The 21,356-nt window shown below is 43.2% G+C and overlaps 1 protein-coding gene and 1 long non-coding RNA gene across 4 annotated transcripts; one reads left to right on the top strand and one right to left on the bottom strand.

Annotated features, from left to right (window-relative positions):
- The first annotated feature begins 99 nt into the window (after positions 1-99).
- LOC113010779 (MAM and LDL-receptor class A domain-containing protein 1) lies at positions 100-20,654 on the top strand. 3 transcript variants are annotated; one of them, XM_026149983.2, is made up of 17 exons: positions 101-533; positions 7,733-7,855; positions 7,942-8,041; positions 8,227-8,386; positions 8,515-8,611; positions 8,757-8,900; positions 9,526-9,713; positions 10,142-10,307; positions 10,928-11,146; positions 11,251-11,429; positions 12,403-12,640; positions 16,011-16,170; positions 16,273-16,387; positions 17,752-17,869; positions 20,152-20,245; positions 20,341-20,419; positions 20,507-20,654. In XM_026149983.2, exons 1-17 carry the CDS (start codon positions 419-421, stop codon positions 20,606-20,608), a joined length of 2,397 nt encoding a protein of 798 aa, XP_026005768.1. In that variant the 5' UTR covers positions 101-418; the 3' UTR covers positions 20,609-20,654. The 3 variants fall into 3 exon arrangements, 2 of the variants coding, with proteins under 2 accessions (XP_026005768.1, XP_080148434.1); XR_013903065.1 differs by lacking the exon at positions 20,152-20,245 and having other exon boundaries at positions 100-533; XM_080292308.1 differs by having other exon boundaries at positions 102-533; positions 20,341-20,654.
- Positions 9,732-11,454, bottom strand: LOC145421708 (uncharacterized). The gene is made up of 2 exons (XR_013903066.1): positions 11,319-11,454; positions 9,732-10,316 (listed from the first exon to the last, which is right to left on the bottom strand). It is a non-coding gene; the product is annotated as an uncharacterized LOC145421708 (long non-coding RNA).
- Positions 20,655-21,356: the final 702 nt, after the last annotated feature.

Below are 21,356 nucleotides of genomic sequence, written 5' to 3'. Positions count from 1 at the left end.
TCTGTAGACGAATGAATACTTCTTATATGTACAATATAATTATGTGTTGTATCAGAGCAGTTCCCTGGCAGAATAATAGCTAAAAGGCCACAGTCTAATCTCTGTTTTATCCTCAGATTGTCTTTAGGTATGAGCTCGGCGACGGTCTCAGAGGTCTGGTTGCACTGGACGATGTATCTTTCTCCAGGGATTGTGTATTTGACCCTAACAACAGCGAGCTACCTGACCTGTCGTCAACCTCTGCCCCACCATCAACCTCTAACACACCCACTTCTCCACACTTGACCTCTACTGCACCAATAAACCCCTGTCAGGTAAGCTGCAGAATCTGACTTTATTTCTGTGATAGCAAACTTAGGAAACATAAATTATAAACAAGTCTAAATACACAGTGGGTATTTGTCTCTTTTTTTTCCTGATGCAGGATAATGAGTTTTTTTGCTGGCAGTCACAGGGAAAAGTGTGTATTCTGGCTACCTTACAATGTGACTATCATCTAGACTGCCCGCAGGGGGAAGACGAAGCCGGCTGTGGTGAGAGCTGCATATTGTATTCAAGTTTGTCTTGAAAAAAGTGTTATTATCAAAGTTGTGGCAAAAATCCATTTAATCACTGTTTTTCCTGAATGTGGCTAGTTGGAGAGGTCATTTAAAACAGTAACGCTGCCATAAAATACACTTCTGTAGTCCTCTAAATGCTAATGTTGCCTACTGCGACAGTCCTTAAAATAATTCCTCCTTTGCAATGGTTAAAATGGTTTATTCATCCCATTTTAAAGCCTGCATGTTGTGGTGCTGCTGAATTTCATTATTAGTGTTTTTACATTTTGACAGTAAATATGGTAGAGTAAATATTACCAAACAGTATTATGAAATTTCACTCTTACTTACAGTGTTTATCCACTGTATAAAGATAGTTTTATTCTCAGGCTTTTTTTTATGCCAAATTGTCACGGGGTCCCCTTCCAGACCTCTCCCGGACAAACACAGGCGTAGTCGGTAAGGTATTAGTGTGGATACTTTATTTGAAGCGGCCTCCCCAGTGCATAAAAAGATGGTTGCAAAGACATAAAACTGAGAGCCACGCTACACAGCCTGTATGTTACAACACACTCCCCCCTTCATATCCGGCGTCGTCTCTTATATCCCGTAACCCCTCCCCCTTGGCGTCACCACCAATTCTTTATTCTAACTTTAATCCCCGTCTCCCTCCCCCAGAATTTCTTTTTCATTATACACTCACAAAACATATACCTTGATACAGGCTCTCAACTATTTCCCAGAAGTCTACCCGACTTCATATACACATTAACGGCCCACGTAATGAGGCCATTCTCATGACGGTCCAGACACACGTGAACTCATTATTTAAACCCCACACCCCCATACCATCGGCTTGCGTCACCCTGCACGATTGGCGATCCCCCCGCACGTCTCCCCGACCGACGCCCTTAACAAGTAAGTGGGAACCAAAATCTAGCCACCCCCGATGCGGCTGACAACTTGCTCCTCACCCCTTTTATTCCTCTACTCGGTCGTCAGAAAGATACGCCGCCCCGGGTGCCAAATCGAACTAATGGTGGTGATCTAATGGTGGCGGTGCCATACTCAGCGGACTCTGCCTTGAGACGGGTCACTCCGTCACATCATCCCCTTCCCCCCGGAGGTTGGCGATGTGCGGCAACCTAGAGAGGTAATCCGCCACCACATTGAGCGTACCTGGTCTGTGCCGGATGGTGAACCTGAAAGGTTGCAGTGAGAGGTACCAGCGTGTAAGTCGGCTATTATGATCCTTCATGGACTGGATCCAGGTAAGCGCCCGATGATCAGTCTCCAACACAAACTCTCTTCCCAGTAAGTAATACCGGAGTTTCTCCAGCGCCCACTTAATCGCCAGAGCCTCCTTCTCCACCGTCGAGTAATTGGTCTCCCGCGGCAGCAGCTTGCGGCTCAGATATAGGATCGGGTGCTCCTCGCCCGGGTCCCCTTGAACCAACACGGCTCCCAGGCCGCTCTTGGAGGCATCCACCTGGACCAAAAACTGCTTCTTAAAGTCCGGACTCCAGAGCACGGGGGTCGAACACAGGCAAGTTTTCAGTCCCTGGAACGCCTGTTCACATGCTGCGGTCCATATGACCGGATTTCGTTGGTTCTTCCCCAGTAATGTCGTCAGCGGCGCCGCCATTGTTGCAAACTGGGGCACAAACCTTCGGTACCAACCAACCAGTCCCAGGAAAGCCCGCACCTCCTTCTTGGTGCGAGGCCGAGGACAATTCTGGATAGCTTCCACCTTATCCAGCTGCGGTCGCACCTCTCCTCGTCCCACCTGGTAGCCCAAGTAGCGAGTCTCCTGCCGCGCCCATTCACACTTCGAGGGGTTCAGAGTCAGCCCGGCCTTATGAATTCTTCCCAAGACCTCCGACAGATGCTGCATATGCTCCTCCCACGTGTGGCTGAAGATGACGACATCATCCAGGTAGGCGGCGCTATAACCGTCACAGCCCTGTAACAACTTGTCCATCAGCCTTTGGAAGGTAGCCGGTGCCCCATGTAGGCCAAAGGGCATCACGGTAAACTGGAAGAGCCCGGCAGGGGTCCTGAAAGCAGTGTACGGCCTCGACGTCTCCTCCAGTGGCACCTGCCAGTAGCCTTTGCACAAGTCCAAAGTGGTGATATACTGGGCAGCCCCAATCTTCTCCAGTAAATCCTCAATTCGCGGCATGGGGTACGCATCAAACTCGGAGATGGCATTTAGCTTTCGAAAGTCGATGCAGATGCGTAAAGAGCCATCCTTTTTGAAGATAATGACCACCGGGCTGCACCATTCGGAGCAGGACGGCTCGATCACTCCAAGCTCCAGCATCTTCTCCACCTCCTGTCGCAGCTTCTCCACCAAGTGTTGCGGAACCCGATAGGGCCGTTGCCGGATGGGCTGTCCCTCTTTTAGCCGGATCACGTGTTCAACCAAGGTAGTCCGACCTGGGTTAACGGAACACAGCGAAGGCGTCTCCTGCAGAATTTTCAGTAGCTCCGCAGCCTGCGGTGAGGTCAGATGAGTCAATACCGGAGACCTTGGATTCGTAGCCTGCTCAAGTTCACTCTGTCCTCCTCCTTGCACCACCCTGGCCATCAGTGCCTCCCTCGGAGCCGGACGGGGCTGCTCCACCCATTCCTTCAGGAGGTTCACATGGTAGGTTTGTTTCGGTTTCTTTTTTCCCGGATGATGGATCTCATACGTCACTGGTCCCATTCGGCGAAGCACGATATAGGGCCCTTGCCATTTCGCCAGCAGTTTACTGTTGGAAGAAGGGAGAAGTAACAGCACCTTTTGTCCGGGCTGAAACTCACGTTGCCGGGCCTGTTGGTCATACCAGATCTTCTGGCTTCGTTGAGCATCCCGCAGATTGGCTTCGGCCTCGGCCTGGTACCGCTCCAACCGCTCTCTCATCTCCAGCACAAACTGCACCACCCCTTTCTCATTTGGAGCCACGGTCGAAGACTCCCACCCCTTTCGAACGAGATCAAGCGGCCCCTGTACCTCCCACCCATAGAGTAACTCAAAGGGGGAGAACCCCGTGGACGCCTGTGGAACCTCTCTATACGCGAACAAAAGAAAGGGTAACCACTGGTCCCAATCTTTTCCCGTGTCTGACACAAACTTCTGTAACATCCGTTTGAGAGTCTGATTAAACCTCTCCACCAACCCATCTGTCTGTGGATGGTACGGTGACGTCTTGATGGCCGAAACGCCTAACTGAGTGTGGAAGAGCTGCATTAACTTCGACGTAAAGTTAGTCCCTTGGTCGGTCAAAATCTCATCAGGTATCCCCACCCGAGAAAACAACTGTATCAGTGCGCGCAGAACATTAGGGGCTGTGATCGCTCGCAACGGAAACGCCTCTGGGAAACGGGTCGCGTAATCACACACCACCAATATGTACTGATAACCCCGACCACTTTTTACTAACGGACCCACAATGTCCATAGCTACCCTACGGAAGGGGATAGAGATGACCGGCAAGGGTTGTAGCAGAGCCCGATCCGATTTGCGCGCTGGGCAAGTTTTCTGACACACAGGGCATGCACGACAGTACTTCTGTACATCCGTATACATTGACGGCCAAAAGAAACGCGTACTAACCCGTAAATAGGTTTTTTGGCGACCCAAATGGCCTGCCCAGGGGAGGGTATGAGCTAAATGCAGAATGAGAGGTCTACAACTAGCAGGGATCACAAGCCGCTGGTGGTCCCCATCAACTGCATACAACACATTTTTCTCAACCACAAACTTCTCTTTTCCTCCCCATTTCCCTGTTCCCCCTTCAGGCACATTAGCAAACAACACTTCCAACGTCTCATCCTCCCTTTGCAACACAGAAATATTTTCAGGTACATCCCATTTCATGTTCTTATTGCCCGGTCCCTGGGACCATAGCTGCTTCTCAAAGCGGCGTTGGCGACGAGATTTTCTCGGCCCTTTCGTGCCACCCTCGCACAGACTACTGTCCAAGTCTGGCAGGGGTTGGCATCCCGCCTTCGCCTGGGCCCTAGTGACCACTGGGCCTAACACCTTCATTTGAACATTCCCCGTTTCCCTCCCTTTTGTCTCTGTGTCCCGCTCTTCTTTTTCTTGCAACAAATCCATAAGCACAGGCACATCCATCCCCAGAATAACCTCTACCGGCAAATTCTGTACCACCCCAACAGACAATAAATATGGCTGGTCATTAATAGTCACTGTTATTTCCACCTTTGGGTAGGGATGTTTGTCACCATGCACACATAACACTTCTTCTTGTCGACTATAGTCCACACAGTTCACTGGTACCAAGCTTTGCTTAATTAATGACATAAAACTACCAGTGTCCAGCAAAGCAGTAACCTGCTGCCCATTTACCCTTACAGTTTTATAGCGTTGCCCCTCAGCTGGCTGGACCTTTGTTGGTTCCGCCTCCAGCCGAGGTGCATAGCAGGCCCCAGTGACTTTGGCCTTCCGGATGGGGCACACCGAGGCTTTATGGCCGGGCTGCTGGCAGTAATAACAAAGAAAGTCCTTACCCGCTCCTCGTAGAGTGGATACCTTGGGGGCCCCGGATGGCTCGGGGTTACTCTCCCGCTTCGGCAGACCCGCGGATTGCGGGGACGATCGCTGTGGCGTCCCAGCTGAGCGGACCGGGGCCGCTCCTCTCCGCGCATTGAAATACTGCGTCACCAACTTGGCTGCGGCCAGTCCGTCCGCGGGCTCATGCTCCCTCACCCAGGTCCTCACCTCCCCTGGAAGAACTCGAATTAGCTGCTCCAAAATAATCGCTTCTCCCATCTCGTCCTTCGTATGCTGCTCTGGTCGAAGCCAGCGCCGGTACAGTCCTTTCAGCCGGTAGTACGTCTCGGTGGGGCTCTCCCCAGGTGGAATAATATTAGAGCGAAACCGCTGCCGATATGTCTCCGGGGAAATGTCAAATTTAACTAACAAGGCAGCTTTTAAATCCTCATAACAGTGGGCTCTTTCTTCATCCATTGCGGTATAGGCCTCCAACGCCTTCCCCGCTAGCAACGGAACTAGCCGACAGGCCCATTCATTCTCCGGCCATCTCCAGGTTCTGGCCACTCGCTCAAAGCGCAACAAATAGTTCTCAATATCTTCCCCCATCTGGTACGGTGGAATCTTTGGCCCCTCCGATCGCCTCCACTCTCCGCCCGTCTGGTCGAAGCTGCTTGTCGTTGCCAGGGACTGGCGAGCCGGTTCCTCCAGCAACGACGGCCGGTATTCTCGCTGCCGGGCCGGGGTAGGCAGCACCATCCTGGGGCTACTCGCTGTTACCGTGCTCGGTGTAGCCGTAGCGGCCGTAGTGCTAGCTCCCGCTAACACTTGCCCTGAGCTCTGCTGACTAGCTGAATCCGCCGGCAACAGCGCATTAGGAGAGGGAACGGTCCTCAGCCCCCTGAGTTCTGCCAATAACACCGTCTCTCTCCTTTGCTGTCCCGCCAGGAAGTCCCTCATCATCGCAATCAGTTCTCCATCACGTGCTGCGGTCGAGGTTGTAGGCAACTCCGGACCAATCCTGCCGGAAATCTCCTCCTCCTCTGCTGAAGAAGATGACGCCGGCACTGTGTCCCACGCCAGCTCCTCTGCTGTCTTCTCCCCCGGAAGCTCATGCTGCTGGGACCGCAGCCCTGTGCGCTTCGCTGGGAGGCGCGTTTTCCTCTTCCGACTAGCCATCCCACTCCTGACACCATATGTCACGGGGTCCCCTTCCAGACCTCTCCCGGACAAACACAGGCGTAGTCGGTAAGGTATTAGTGTGGATACTTTATTTGAAGCGGCCTCCCCAGTGCATAAAAAGATGGTTGCAAAGACATAAAACTGAGAGCCACGCTACACAGCCTGTATGTTACAACACACTCCCCCCTTCATATCCGGCGTCGTCTCTTATATCCCGTAACCCCTCCCCCTTGGCGTCACCACCAATTCTTTATTCTAACTTTAATCCCCGTCTCCCTCCCCCAGAATTTCTTTTTCATTATACACTCACAAAACATATACCTTGATACAGGCTCTCAACTATTTCCCAGAAGTCTACCCGACTTCATATACACATTAACGGCCCACGTAATGAGGCCATTCTCATGACGGTCCAGACACACGTGAACTCATTATTTAAACCCCACACCCCCATACCATCGGCTTGCGTCACCCTGCACGATTGGCGATCCCCCCGCACGTCTCCCCGACCGACGCCCTTAACAAGTAAGTGGGAACCAAAATCTAGCCACCCCCGATGCGGCTGACAACTTGCTCCTCACCCCTTTTATTCCTCTACTCGGTCGTCAGAAAGATACGCCGCCCCGGGTGCCAAATCGAACTAATGGTGGTGATCTAATGGTGGCGGTGCCATACTCAGCGGACTCTGCCTTGAGACGGGTCACTCCGTCACACAAATATTCATTTTTTTTAAGCCGTGCTGTATAAAAAAGAAGCACTGGAATAGTTGGGAAAGTTTTCATAAGCGCAAGAAATCAGATACAGATGGACTCTGCATAGAAATGAGTTGCACACTTATCCCCAAACAGGTCATGTGCAATTTCAGCGCCAATGAAAGAAGAAATTTAAGTCCTCGCACACTTATGCAGTGTTGTGATTTGTAAGCCTTGATGACAATTTCAGTGCTTTGACATAACCCTAAATAGGCTGTTTGTGCTAGAAAACCCTCCAATGTGGTTGAATTATAACAATTCTGCAAAGAAGAGTGGGTCAAAATTCCTCCACAGCAATGTGAACGATTCATTGCCAGTTATCGCAAACACTTCGCTGCCGAGGGTGGTGACTTACAATTATTAGGTTTAAGGGGTGAGTACTTTTCATATATGGGAGACTAGTAGGTTTGCATAGCTTTTATTCCCTTAATAAATGAAATCATCAAAACTGCCTTTTGAACTCAGGAAGGGGGCAAAACGTTTTCACAGCACTGTAATTGCCACCAAAACCAATTGTATGCCTTTAACAGGAGAAAACTGGATCAGTTATGCTCTTCTTTCTTTTGAGGCTTGTGTTTGGGCCCAGCACCTGTTTTTTCTTTGGCCGTGATGACCATGAATATTGTGACTGTTTTATCAGCAGAAATTCCTTTGACTGACGCACCTGCATACAACACAAAATCTTTTAAAAGCAGTTTACTTCTCTCGAGTGAGTGATTTCCACAGCAGTGTTACATCTCTTGATTTGAACCCTTCAGGTCCGTGCACATTTGAGAATGATCAGTGCCGATGGACTGATGTTAGCGATGGACAGAGCAAGTGGCAGAGGCAGCGAGCCAGTAACAACACTGAGCCACCCACTGATCACACTGCAGACACAGGTGGCTGTTATTGAGTAGTTCATTGATGTTATTGTCATAGCTTCACTTCACAGCGTGTTTAATCACCACGTGTCTGTTTTTCTCAGGCTACTACATGAGAGTTAATTTCAGTAAGGGGTCTACACAGAGTGAAGCTCAACTCCAGAGTCCCCCGCTGTCTCCTTCGTCCCCCTACTGCCAGATTCGGTAAGCAGTGATGCGCAGACAAATGATCGCGTCAAACCTGGTTATTTTGATGGATATATTTGATGGATATGTCCGTGTATGAATTGCTCAATGCTTCAAAGCTCCCCTCCCCTCTTTCTACCATGCAAGTGTCTTCCCAATCCAACGCTCTCTCTGCGTCTTCCTTCCTTCTTTCCTACACACAGGTTTCACTTCCACATCAGTGCAGAGAGCGCTGGGTCACTCAGAGTGCTTATGCAGCAAGCTGGAGGGAGTGAAGCAATCTTGTGGTCACGTAGTCACAGCACCGTCTCTCATTGGAGCCCGGAGCATCTGCCTCTCGGCCTGCACCAGCAGCCTTATAAGGTGTTTGATTTTGCCTCCTCTCAACAATGAAAAATGTACACAGGAAGCAATGAGAACAAATGAGTTTCATATAATAATAAATAATAAATACTAATCATTAAAAAGTGCCTGACCATTTTTGTCACCAGGTTTTGTTCAGTGGCATGAATAATGCAGCTGCTTCTCATGTTGTTGCTGTGGATGATATCTCTTTCCTAAACTGTGAAAAATCCTACCAACCTCCAGGTAAATAAAGTTAATTCAAAGTGACTGTTAGTGAATATATGACATGAGAGGTAGGGGAATGAGTGTGGTGCATGTATCATTTTATATCCATTTTTGTGCCATGTTCAGACTTCCAGGATTATTTTTGTTTTCCTTCCCTTCTCAGCTCTGGCGTCCTTTGGCTGTTCTTTTGAAGATGGTCTGTGTGCTTGGGTTCAGGGGGCTGAGGATCAGCTGGACTGGCTTAGCGGGGCAGGTCCCACTCAAACCTCTAACACCGGGCCTGCAGGAGACCACACCAGCAGCAAAGGTCCTTTTACCTCATGCTAAATTTTCATTATGCTAGTCTGTATATTTATGCAAGTGCCAGATGCCTTGTGTCCATCAAGGCTGGCCTTTGTAACCTTTGCTGAGCATCAGCCACTGTAACCACAAGAGACCATTAATGTAAATTGACTGTTGACATTATAACAAGTAGAACTGAGTGAACAGGACAGACTGAGTAATGTCCATCACAAAATGGCAGAATGCACATAAAAGACAAATCCTGCAAGACTAACTGCAAGATGGTGCATCTTAATTCCACAGTTAAAGCTTAAAATTGATTAACTGGGGAGTTTTCATAAATTGTTATAAACATTAGCTTAGTTTTTGGGACTATATAACCAAAAAGAAATTGTATTGTATTGCTTGAAGCAGTGGCATGATACATAAAATTATAGTCTTACAAAATGTCTATTTCTTTTTACCTTTAGCATTTATCAAATTTTGGTTTCTAAAATTCTCTCTTTAAACTTTTTATGGCTCAGTGTGACACAATGTGAAAGTGGAGCATCACTCCTCACATGCCACATATGCAAGCTTAGGACATAAGTTGCAAATTTATTTTTATTAAAAGGTTGAGACCTTGAAGTTGTCTTGTTTTTGTTTCACAGGGAAATACCTTTACATCGAGAGTTCCTCACCGAGCATAAAGGGTGATTCAGCCCAGCTGAAGTCTTCACTGCTTCCACCTGCTGGTGAAAAAGGATACTGTTTTTCATTTTGGTACCACATGTTTGGAGCCACTGTGGGTTCCCTCAAGATGTTCCTGCAAACATCTGATCCCTTAGAGAAAACTCTGGTAAAAATATGCATGAAATTAGTCATTTTCTCAATTTATTTTATCCAGTGAACGCCAAAAAATATGGCAGAGGCCTTAAGAAGGCCACTTAGGTTTTTTTTTTTCTTTTTGTTAGTCATGCTGTTTTAGTCTGGACACGTTACTTCCCTTTACTGCAGGAAAAAAAAGGGAAAAAAACGTCTGTGTGGCCGATTGAGAAATATTTGCGGCTGTTTCCACTGTGTTTTTCTCTGTGTTATTATACTTTTCACATTCTTGTGAAATGCTGATTGCAAAATCACATTAATGCATGGCATAATGAATGCAAGATGCACACTTTCAGTGCATAACACTGAGAACCTTAACAGACAGTGCATAACACTGTGTTGCAAAAATCCTCCTCACATCCTTATTGGGATGAGTGAATCAACATTCTGTCTTTCCTGTAGGTGTGGCAAAAATCAGGAAACCAAGGAGATGAGTGGCTGCAGGTTCAGAGCCATGTGAACCTGCAGAAAGTCCACCAGGTTGTTCTGGAGGCAGCAGTGGGGGGAGAGGCTGGAGACATAGCCATTGATGACATCTCCTTGAGTCCTGGAGCATGTCCTGTTTCTGGTAATGGAGCTGAAAATGATAAAAATTCCAAGCAACCACATTAATGTCTGTTATTTGCTATTTTTTGCCACACATGTTAAGTAATTATATTGTTCCTTTTCAGTTTACTAACTGTATAGATCAAATAAAATGCTAAATGGGGGCGTAATAGTCATTTTGCAAGTATTCATTTAAAAAATGATGCAATAAGTGTATAAAAACATACCAGGTACTTCACATGGGCATTTCAAGTTGCCCTGCCTCACACTCTCCTCTCCCCAGATACCAAAACAAGCCCTCCAAAATTTGTGAGGAAGCTGCCAAATTTCTATTTCATCCTCTGTCAGCTGCATCTCTCTCTGATGTTTCAAACTTCCATCATCCCAACATCCACCCCTTGGCTCCAAAGAGATGTTTACTTAAGTTTAGACTCCAATTTCATTCATTTGCTCTATTAGAGTTCAAACAGGAGCTCTCTGACCAAAATACAAAATAGTTTAGCAGCTCACTGAAACTGCAGCAGAACTAGTCTTATCCAAGGCACAGGGAGCTAATTAACTGCAACAGATATTACAGTGTTAATCAAAAACTGTCATGTCTAATGTCCTCAGATTAAGTTAAAATGTAATAATGTTGTACAGATTTGTGTGACTTTGAGGATGGAAGCTGTAACTGGGAGCAGCAAGCAGCCAGTGATTCTGAGTGGATCAGACATCAGGGATATACTCACAACCCTTACACAGGACCGGAGAGCGATCACACCACCAGCACACCTACGGGTCACTACTTCTACCTGCCTTCATCGTCTACTGACCGAGCTGGCCAGAAAGCTGCAATGTTTTCACCTCTGTACCCAGCGGGTGAGAGACTCAGCAGTATTTTTATATAATGCAGACAGGGGCCCGCGTTCAAACAGGGCCAAAACAGTTCAGGGGATTCAGATGTGATTTTTTTTGTCCTTCAGACAAAGGATCTTGCGTGCAGCTGTGGTACCACATGTATGGCAAAGGAATGGGGACACTAAATGTTTACCAGCAAAGTGAAGATGGGAAGGAAGCTCTGATTTTCTCTCAGACAGGAGACCAGGGCCTTCTGTGGAGGTTCGCTCGGGCTTCTCTTCTGCCTCGGCTTCATCCTTACAGAGTGAGTCACAAAGATCCATCCAAACTAGTGAACAGAGCAATTTAAGTCATAAATAAGTTATTTAGTCCAGTGAGAAAATTAGTTTTGTGTATTCAGTACATACAGAAGCAGAGGGCAGCGCTCCAGCTGTAAACCAGTGCCTTGATCAGAGGCACAAAAACAGTTACATAAATAAACACGTGTGAACAAATAGATGCACAGACAACAACAAAAAAGCAGTACAGTGTCTAAATACATTTTTAATTTTTCACACACACACTTATTCTAATATAAAACATAGTTAATGCTTTTCTGTTAATTCAGTAATTATAAAATATTAGTACATTTTAATACAGGTTTAACCCTGCTGTGGGTCATTATGTCCCCATAATCAGTATTATTACTCACCACTGAGGTTGTTCTTTTTTTTTGATGACACTGTACTTTCACTTCCACTACATTGTGGTATTGTTACACAAGTAAACTCTGGGAGTGTTTTTTTTTCATTACTACAACTGTATATATTTGTAAGCCATTTCCTTTATGTTGTTTTCATATGCTGCTTAATTTGACTGTGTTTAAACAACATCTGTAAATATTCAAAATAATGTAAGAGGTGTCATATTTTCATTTAATCTTTGTGTTGTGTAGAAAAAAGAGTTGTTTTTGTAAAATGGAGTTGAAACGCATGCACTAATTGTTCTCCGAAAACACTAAAGTGTTTCCTGGTAATAATGTGGTGAATTAGAGTAATCTACAAAAAACAGAAGACCAATATTTCAAAACCTGATCACATAAAACTGCATAAACACATATTACTGTGAGAGTTTATTTTCTTGGGCAGACAAAAATTATGGCACATTAATTGGTAACACTACTTTGAGTGTACAACAGTGCAGTGTCATGGAAATGATACAAAAATATTTAAAAAAACACTAAAATAACTCTTCCACTAAGATTTTTTAAAATCTGGTGTACATGCTTTGTGTCTCAGATTGTGGTGGAAGGTGTGAAGGCCGGCCCTACACAGGAGGGGGACATGGCTATTGATGATGTACAGCTGACTGATAATCAGTGTCCTCCTCGTGGATTTTGTGACTTTGAGGACACAATGTGTAGCTGGAGCAACCTGGGTGAAGGAGTCGACCAGGGAGACTGGCTCCATGGCAGTGGTGGTTCCCCGAACCCACATACAGGACCCAGTGTGGATCACACTACTAATTCCACACAAGGTAGTAACTATACCGGATAGAGACAAAAAGTAGACTTTACAGATGCACAAAAAACACAATTGCCATGAGCAGTGTTGGTCAAGTTACTTGAAAAATGTAATCAGTAACTAATTACTGATTACTTCCCCAAAAAATCCCGTTACTTTACTGATTACTTATTTTCAAAAGTAATTAATTACTTAGTTACTTCGTTACTTTTTAAAAACACGATTTACAACCTGAATAGGTGATAAAGCAATAGCTCTTTCAGCCCAATTCTACTTTTTTTTTGCATAATCCATCATACAAAATGTAATCAAATGGAAAAGTCCCTTTTTAAAACTTGTTTTATTAGTTTTAATCTTTTAACTTTATGCATCAAGCAAAAATTTAATTATATGTAAAATTCTCTGACTGGAAGAAATTTGTTTAACATTTAAACCTATTTTCTGCACATTCCAGAACATAAAATAAAATATTTTTTTGTGTTTACGCTCAGTCTTTCAAATAGATGCAAGTGAAACACAGTAGAAAATAAATAAAATCAAAGACTAGCAGTCCTGTTGCTCTATTTTCACCTGTAAAGCAGGACTGCGGTAGGCGGAGGTTTACCCTGGTGCAGGTGTGCCACAGCGGTCAGTGGAAGAATCCGCGAGTTTCTCTGTGAATTTCCCATTACGTGGTTGCGCACTCGGTGCTTGCTTGGAAGTTTAGGGGTTTTTTTTCTCGCTGTAAAAAGAAGTTTTCTTCCCACGCACAACGGACACTAATGTTTTTGTCACTTTTTACGGAATCAAACTCAAAGTAAGGTCAGTACTTCCACGCTTTAAACGCTGCACACTCATACTCTCTCCCACAATCGATATATTATCCTTTGTTGATCTGCACACAGCTGTTGTCACGAACGTCGCACTCGCTTACGTTACTGTCATGAAACATTCTCGCAAAAAAAATCACGGTTTTAGTAACGCAGTAACACAGCGTGCTTACGGGAAAGTAACGGTAATCTAATTACCGTTTTTGCGATAGTAATCCCTTACTTTACTCGTTACCTGAAAAAAGTAATCGAATTACAAGTAACGCGTTACTGCCCATCTCTGGCCATGAGTTCAGTTATACAGGGAGTGCAGAATTATTAGGCAAGTTGTATTTTTGAGGAATAATTTTATTATTGAACAACAACCATGTTCTCAATGAACCCAAAAAACTCATTAATATCAAAGCTGAATGTTTTTGGAAGTAGTTTTTAGTTTGTTTTTAGTTTTAGCTATTTTAGGGGGATATCTGTGTGTGCAGGTGACTATTACTGTGCATAATTATTAGGCAACTTAACAAAAAACAAATATATACCCATTTCAATTATTTATTTTTACCAGTGAAACCAATATAACATCTCCACATTCACAAATATACATTTCTGACATTCAAAAACAAAACAAAAACAAATCAGCGACCAATATAGCCACCTTTCTTTGCAAGGACACTCAAAAGCCTGCCATCCATGGATTCTGTCAGTGTTTTGATCTGTTCACCATCAACATTGCGTGCAGCAGCAACCACAGCCTCCCAGACACTGTTCAGAGAGGTGTACTGTTTTCTCTCCTTGTAAATCTCACATTTGATGATGGACCACAGGTTCTCAATGGGGTTCAGATCAGGTGAACAAGGTGGCCATGTCATTAGTTTTTCTTCTTTTATACCCTTTCTTGCCAGCCACGCTGTGGAGTACTTGGACGCGTGTGATGGAGCATTGTCCTGCATGAAAATCATGTTTTTCTTGAAGGATGCAGACTTCTTCCTGTACCACTGCTTGAAGAAGGTGTCTTCCAGAAACTGGCAGTAGGACTGGGAGTTGAGCTTGACTCCATCCTCAACCCGAAAAGGCCCCACAAGCTCATCTTTGATGATACCAGCCCAAACCAGTACTCCACCTCTACCTTGCTGGCGTCTGAGTTGGACTGGAGCTCTCTGCCCTTTACCAATCCAGCCACGGGCCCATCCATCTGGCCCATCAAGACTCACTCTCATTTCATCAGTCCATAAAACCTTAGAAAAATCAGTCTTGAGATATTTCTTGGCCCAGTCTTGACGTTTCAGCTTGTGTGTCTTGTTTAGTGGTAGTCGTCTTTCAGCCTTTCTTACCTTGGCCATGTCTCTGAGTATTGCACACCTTGTGCTTTTGGGCACTCCAGTGATGTTGCAGCTCTGAAATATGGCCAAACTGGTGGCAAGTGGCATCTTGGCAGCTGCACGCTTGACTTTTCTCAGTTCATGGGCAGTTATTTTGTGCCTTGGTTTTTCCACACACTTCTTGCGACCCTGTTGACTATTTTGAATGAAACGCTTGATTGTTCGATGATCACGCTTCAGAAGCTTTGCAATTTTGAGACTGCTGCATCCCTCTGCAAGATATCTCACTATTTTTGACTTTTCTGAGCCTGTCAAGTCCTTCTTTTGACCCATTTTGCCAAAGGAAAGGAAGTTGCCTAATAATTATGCACACCTGATATAGGGTGTTGATGTCATTAGACCACACCCCTTCTCATTACAGAGATGCACATCACCTAATATGCTTAATTGGTAGTAGGCTTTTGAGCCTATACAGCTTGGAGTAAGACAACATGCATGAAGAGGATGATGTGGACAAAATACTCATTTGCCTAATAATTCTGGACTCCCTGTACAGCATGAGTAACTCAAGCAGCATTCATAAAGAATCATTGTGCGAATAAAGCACTTTACAATTATTGGCTCGTGAGAAATAGCAAATGAGCGCTGACTGTTTGAAATTTCATGCATGAAACACTTGGCTCGGTGCCTAATGCAGAAGCAAGCTGTAAACCAGACGACAAAACTGTTAGCAGGAGGTCACTTTTTACACAAGCAGAAAATATAGAGCTAAGTTTATTCAATGTTTGCATTAACCTGATGTTCTTGAATCTAACATTCACTTTTTTTTTTACGTCTCTTTTGGGTCTCCTTTGGTCCTGGAGGAACCTGGAGGAGTTCTTACTTGCCTGAGTCTATGATAGACTCCAGATATATAAAAAGATGAATTAGATTAATTCTAAATAGAATATAAATATTAATTGTAGCAGTTTTATTCGCCAATAAGGTTCCGCATAGAGACAGAATTGATTATATAGAATAATTTGTCATCGGTAGACTGTGTTTGGCCTAAAGGAAGTATACCATCTGATAAGATAAGATAAGATAAGATAAGATAAGATAAGATAAGATAAGATAAGATAAGATAAGAGGAACTTTATTTATCCTGAGGGAAATTCTTTTGTCGTTCATTATTTTGATATGCATGCTTGTTTGAAATCACAGTTCTTTATGACACTGGCTGCTATTGTTAATCTGAATGTGCTTGCTGTGTTTCCATCAGGTCACTATGTTTACGTGGACAGTTTTGTGGGTGAGTGGGGAGTCTCATCCTTCCTGGTCAGTGATGTTTTACAGCCCTCCACACGAGGGCACTGTCTCACATTCTGGTACCACATGTTTGGAAACCATGTTGGGACTCTCCGTGTCTATATAAATAACAGGTAAATACTTCTGTCTGAAGATCATTAATATTAAACAATATTATTATACGAATGAAATTTTCTGCATTACATAAAATAAATGGGTGTCATCCTGTCTTGCAGGAAAATGCAGGCTGGTGGTGATGAAGTGGGCCTATTGAAGTGGACTGAAACAGGAAACAAGGGAGAAAAGTGGCAGATGGCAAATGTGTCTGTCACGCATGATGAAGCATTTTGGGTATTACTGAGCTTGTGATAAGTTTCATGTGGAGAAATACACAAAATATAAAAGTGAAAAATGAAATGTTGATTTTATATTGCAGCAGATTACATTACAGATTACTTACCATTACAGAGAAATGATTCACAGATGGACACAAGTAACACATTTGGAACAAAAACTCTTATGACTGCTTTTTGATAAAGCCCATTAGCCAATTTTTATGATGACTGTCAACAAAGGCAGGAGTTGACTTTAGAAGTCTAAAATTACTCCATTTTAAAAAAATATATACATATAATAATAATAGGGGTATGGGTTGTACAGTGGTTACCCACTTTGTACCTATGGACGTAAACAAACCCAGGTCCTGGTGACTCAGGATTTAAACTATGTGCTTTTCAGATGTGGATCCCAGGGCCCCACATCACATGAAAATGTTTCTGTTAAAAAAAAAGGCTTTGAGTGCTAGGTGAGAGTAATTGCTATATAAATTAATGCTGCATTATCACTACGTTTGATTTATTTGTTTTAACACTTACAGTTGTAATATTATATTCTTATGGTATATATTTAAAATTATGACTTATTCAGTTTCATCTTATTCAGCGTCACGACGTGGACGTGTGTATTGCACTGCTTTTGTCGTTATCAGTCGATGAACATTTGATGACCTGATTGCTCCTCGTGTTTTAACTTTGCTCTTTGATGCGTAACAGTTCTTCTCAGTTGGTTCTTTATAATATTTAATGATAATTTTACTTATGGATGGACAAAATGTTAATTTCAGTTATGCAGAGAAGGTCTGACAAGGATTTTTATGCAAACCCTTCATGAACCTCAGCATTAACAAAACACTGAAATATTAAACTAAAAGCAGCACTTAAGAGATTATGTATTTGAATGGGTTTACTGAGGATTTATATAATTTGTGGCTGAGTATTTCACTTTCTCTCAAAGCCTTCATTGTCTGGGAATTTTGACAGATGTCAGGAGCAAACGTTTGAATTTATAGGCGATGGCATACATGCTGTAAATGCACTTGTATTTATGGGCTTTAAGACTTTATTTACATTTAAATTACAGATTGTTTGTCAGTTCTTTTGTTAAACCTGCGACTCACCGACTTCATTCATGGAATTGAGCACTCATATACACCCATACAGTGATATACCAATCCCTTTAATTTAAGCAGTCTGGATCATAATTTTGTTTTTGCATGGAAGTAATATTCTTCTTATGTGATTTGTACACAGTTGTGTGAGCTGAGAGGTGGGCAGCAGTATATATTTGACAGCTACATTGCCTCGCTACAGTCTGCTTCATGGTTTTTTTTAGATATTTATGTAACCTTTAAACTTCTCTCTCTTTCCTTGCCACAGTTTGTGTTTGTGTATCAGCGAGGCAGGATGGCAGGTGGGGATGTTGCTCTTGATGATATCACCATCATCCCAGGCAGCTGCTACACAGAGCCTTCCATTGATCACTCTGACAATAAGGGTAACTGTAACTTCATGAATACGTCTTACTATTTTTTTCATAGAAAACTAGAAGAAAATAATTTCTTGTACTGTGGAAAAATGCTTTTCTTATGTAAAAAATGACAAATTATTTGTGGGTTTACATATGATCCCAAATGACCATAGCAAAACACCTACTTGCATTAATATTTGGGGCAGACACTGTCTCTTTTTTTTTCTTCTTTTGCACTTTATAGCACAGACTGCCAAGCAAGGTTTACTCCCAATTGTTCAAATCAAGATACTTTAAATGGGTCACGAATATTTATCATTTGATTTTGGCAGCTTGAAGTTAGTGTTAGGATGCCTGGGTCGTTGACCCAGGGTTTTTGAGTTTATTATATTATGTATACTTTCTAGTCTTTGGTTTCTTTGAGTTCTGTCTTATGGTTTATGTCTCTGTCTTCTTTAGTTGCTCTGTCTCCCCTATCACCTGCATCCCCTTGTCTAGTTCGCGTCTATGTGTATCCTAAGTTCCTATATCCCCGTGTTCAGTCAGTGTTTGTGTCTGCCCTGGTCCCACGTCTCTGTTCCCTTTGTAGTGCCTGCATGTGAGTCTGTGTCTTTGTTCAGTCTGTGTTATGTGTTTCCTGTTTTACTTTGAAGGTCTCTGTCTTTTCTCAGTGTGTTCAGTTTACGCTTCTTTGGTCTCGTCAGTTCTGATTTGCCCCAGCTGTGTTTCCCTCCTGTTACTCATTTCCTGATTGCTCCCTCTGAGTATTTAAGCCCTGTGTTTCTTAGTGTCTGTGTCGCGATCTATATGGGCTCAAAATGTGGTCATAAATAGTTTGTACTTGTAAATCGGTTTTGTACTTGTAAATCGGTTTTGTACTTGTAAATCGGTTTTGTACTTGTAAATCGGTTTTGTACTTGTGAAAAAGATTTGTGTGTGCGCGTGAAAAAGATTTGTGTGTGCGCGTGAAAAAGATTTGTGTGTGCGCGTGAAAAAGATTTGTGTGTGGACTTAGCCAAAAAAACCCTACAAGTTACAAGTACAAATTTTGACCCTATTTTTCTTCCTTTCATCTGATTGGTGAATGTCATGTCAATCACAAATGTAACAATCCAATCAGAGAACAGATGGGTTTGGCTCTCAGAGGGGCGCTTTTTTTGAACTGCAGGTCTTTGAAGGGAATAAATGCCCTTTTACATGCCAACCCAGCGTTTACCTTCATCACCACGAAGGAAAACAGTCTGTGGTCGTCCGAGTTTGGTGATTTTTGTGTCACAGGACTACGTGTTTAATTTCAGGGACTTCCACAGCCTTTTCAACAGTGCTGCGGACAGCGCTGCGGATGCGGGGGGGGGGGGGCGGGCCAGTGTTTTGGAAATGACAGTCTTCATTACAAAGCTTTCTTCGTTATGGATTAGCATACATGTTTTTATTGAACTTTTGAAGAACCAGCAAAAAACCTCCACAAACTCTTGTAGTTCACATAAAGTCAGAGATAAAAACGACAAGGAGCAGGTGCATCTAGTGCAGGTAGAGCTGCTGCAAAAACCCACAGAGCCCAGCAGCCAGCAACAAATTCTGGATCCTTTGCTTTTAGTTAGCAATTAGCATTAGCAGCACATCCGATGCGTCTGATGTGAAAGGACTTTTATGCTGCGCGCTGTGACTCACAGCAATGGTCCCGGGTCAGCCCTGACGTTGTGTTAAACTAATCCTAAAGTAATAATGGTATTTCTAACCACTGATATACCACAACTTAATCCTTTCAACAGCTGCTGAAAGTAAGGGGACCTAACTGCTATCGGATATTTATATAGAGATTACCCTTCAAGGACCTGCAGTTCAAAAAAAATGCCCCTCCGACAGTCAAACCCATCTGTTCTCTGATTGGATTGTTTAATTTGTGATTGACATGACATTGACCAATCAGCTTAAAGGAAGAAAAATAGGGTCAAAATTCGTACTTGTAACTTGCAGGGGTCTTTTTGGGCTAAGTCCACACACAAATCTTTTTTACACACGCACAAATCTTTTTTACACATACAAATCTTTTTTACAAGTACAAAACCGATTTACAAGTACAAAATATTTATGACCCCATTTTGAGCCCATATGTTTACCTCCACCGGACAGTGTGTATTTGACTAAACAATGACCAGACAGTGCTGCTCATTTATGTGCTTTTATCTGCCTTCACTGATAAGAAGAACATCTTTGAATACTGTCAGCTTCGTCTTTCAGAAAATTAAATATTGGAAAAACAGTCATCTGTTTGAATGTGCATTCATCATGGTTCTCTTTGTGTGCAGGTATGATTGTCGGCCTTGCAGTTGGGCTAATTGTTCTTGCTGGGATCATCATCTTCATCGTCCTTGTTATGCTGAACCAAAATCACAATAAAATGTAAATTTAACAACAGTGATTAGGGATTCAACATCAGGTGCACATTAATGATTGCTCGTTTTTGATGTTCAATAACATTTGTACTTTGTGGTCAGGAATCAGCAGCTATTTGTGAACGATGACGATGCGATTAACCAGAACTCAATGTTTGACCTGTATGACTGCAGAATAGATGTAAGTAAACATGATGTGGTAACAGGAATCCTGTTTTTTTTTTTTTTTTTTTTTTTTATCAGATTATTTAAATATGTTTCTTTTCAGGGCACGCAACATGGCACTGAATCTGACTTCTCCTTCTTTAACAAGATTTATGATCCATCGCCGCAAGCAAGGGAGGCCACCACTTCATCGACTGACGCTTAGGACAGATGTTTTTCTGTCAAAGTAAATAAAATAAGTAAAATCGAAAGGATTTTCTCTTTATTGAATAGATGTTAATTTCATGAAATCAAGTAAATTACGTTGGAATGTGCATGTGGGACTTTTCTCAGGAGAGAACATAATCAGTAATTCCTTAAGTGTAGGATGCATCCCCCTGGTGGGCCCTGAAGATACTGCAGGTTGGCATAACAATCTTTTGCCTTTTAAATTATTCACATAAAAAAACAAAACAACACTAAAAGAAGACAACCATTGTATTTAAAAATGAAGCATTACTCTTGGTTTTCTGAACCATTTTCCCATCTTTAGCATTCACTTGTAACAGGAAAAACTAAAACAGGGGAAATGGCTATCAGGTGCAAGAAGTAAAGCTGCTGCCAGCAAGTCGAGACTAAATCAAAGTGAATCAGTGAAAAATACATTGAAGAAAAAATACTCTAGCTTCTGCCTGTGCTGAGGTAAAACCTTTGCAAAAACTTATAGTATTCTTATTTTAGGAAACTATACATTTTCCTGTCATTGTGTAAGGGCACTTTTTCTATAAAGGATCTTATGATGTCCAAAAGCAGCAGCTTCTTTCAAGTCTTTTTATTAGACAAAGTGCAATGTATAATACAAAGCACTTTCAGAATTTCTACATTCTAGTTCTCTCCTCGACCATTAAACAACAAAGAAAAACACACAACCAAACATAAAACAAACAAACAAAAATCAGGAACAATAGTCGTGG

This window comes from Astatotilapia calliptera, chromosome 18, assembly GCF_964374335.1.
Source record: "Astatotilapia calliptera chromosome 18, fAstCal68.1, whole genome shotgun sequence".
NCBI lineage: Eukaryota > Metazoa > Chordata > Actinopteri > Cichliformes > Cichlidae > Astatotilapia > Astatotilapia calliptera.
The sequence above is the reverse complement of the archived record's forward strand: the minus strand, read 5'-3'. Positions and strand labels throughout refer to the sequence as shown.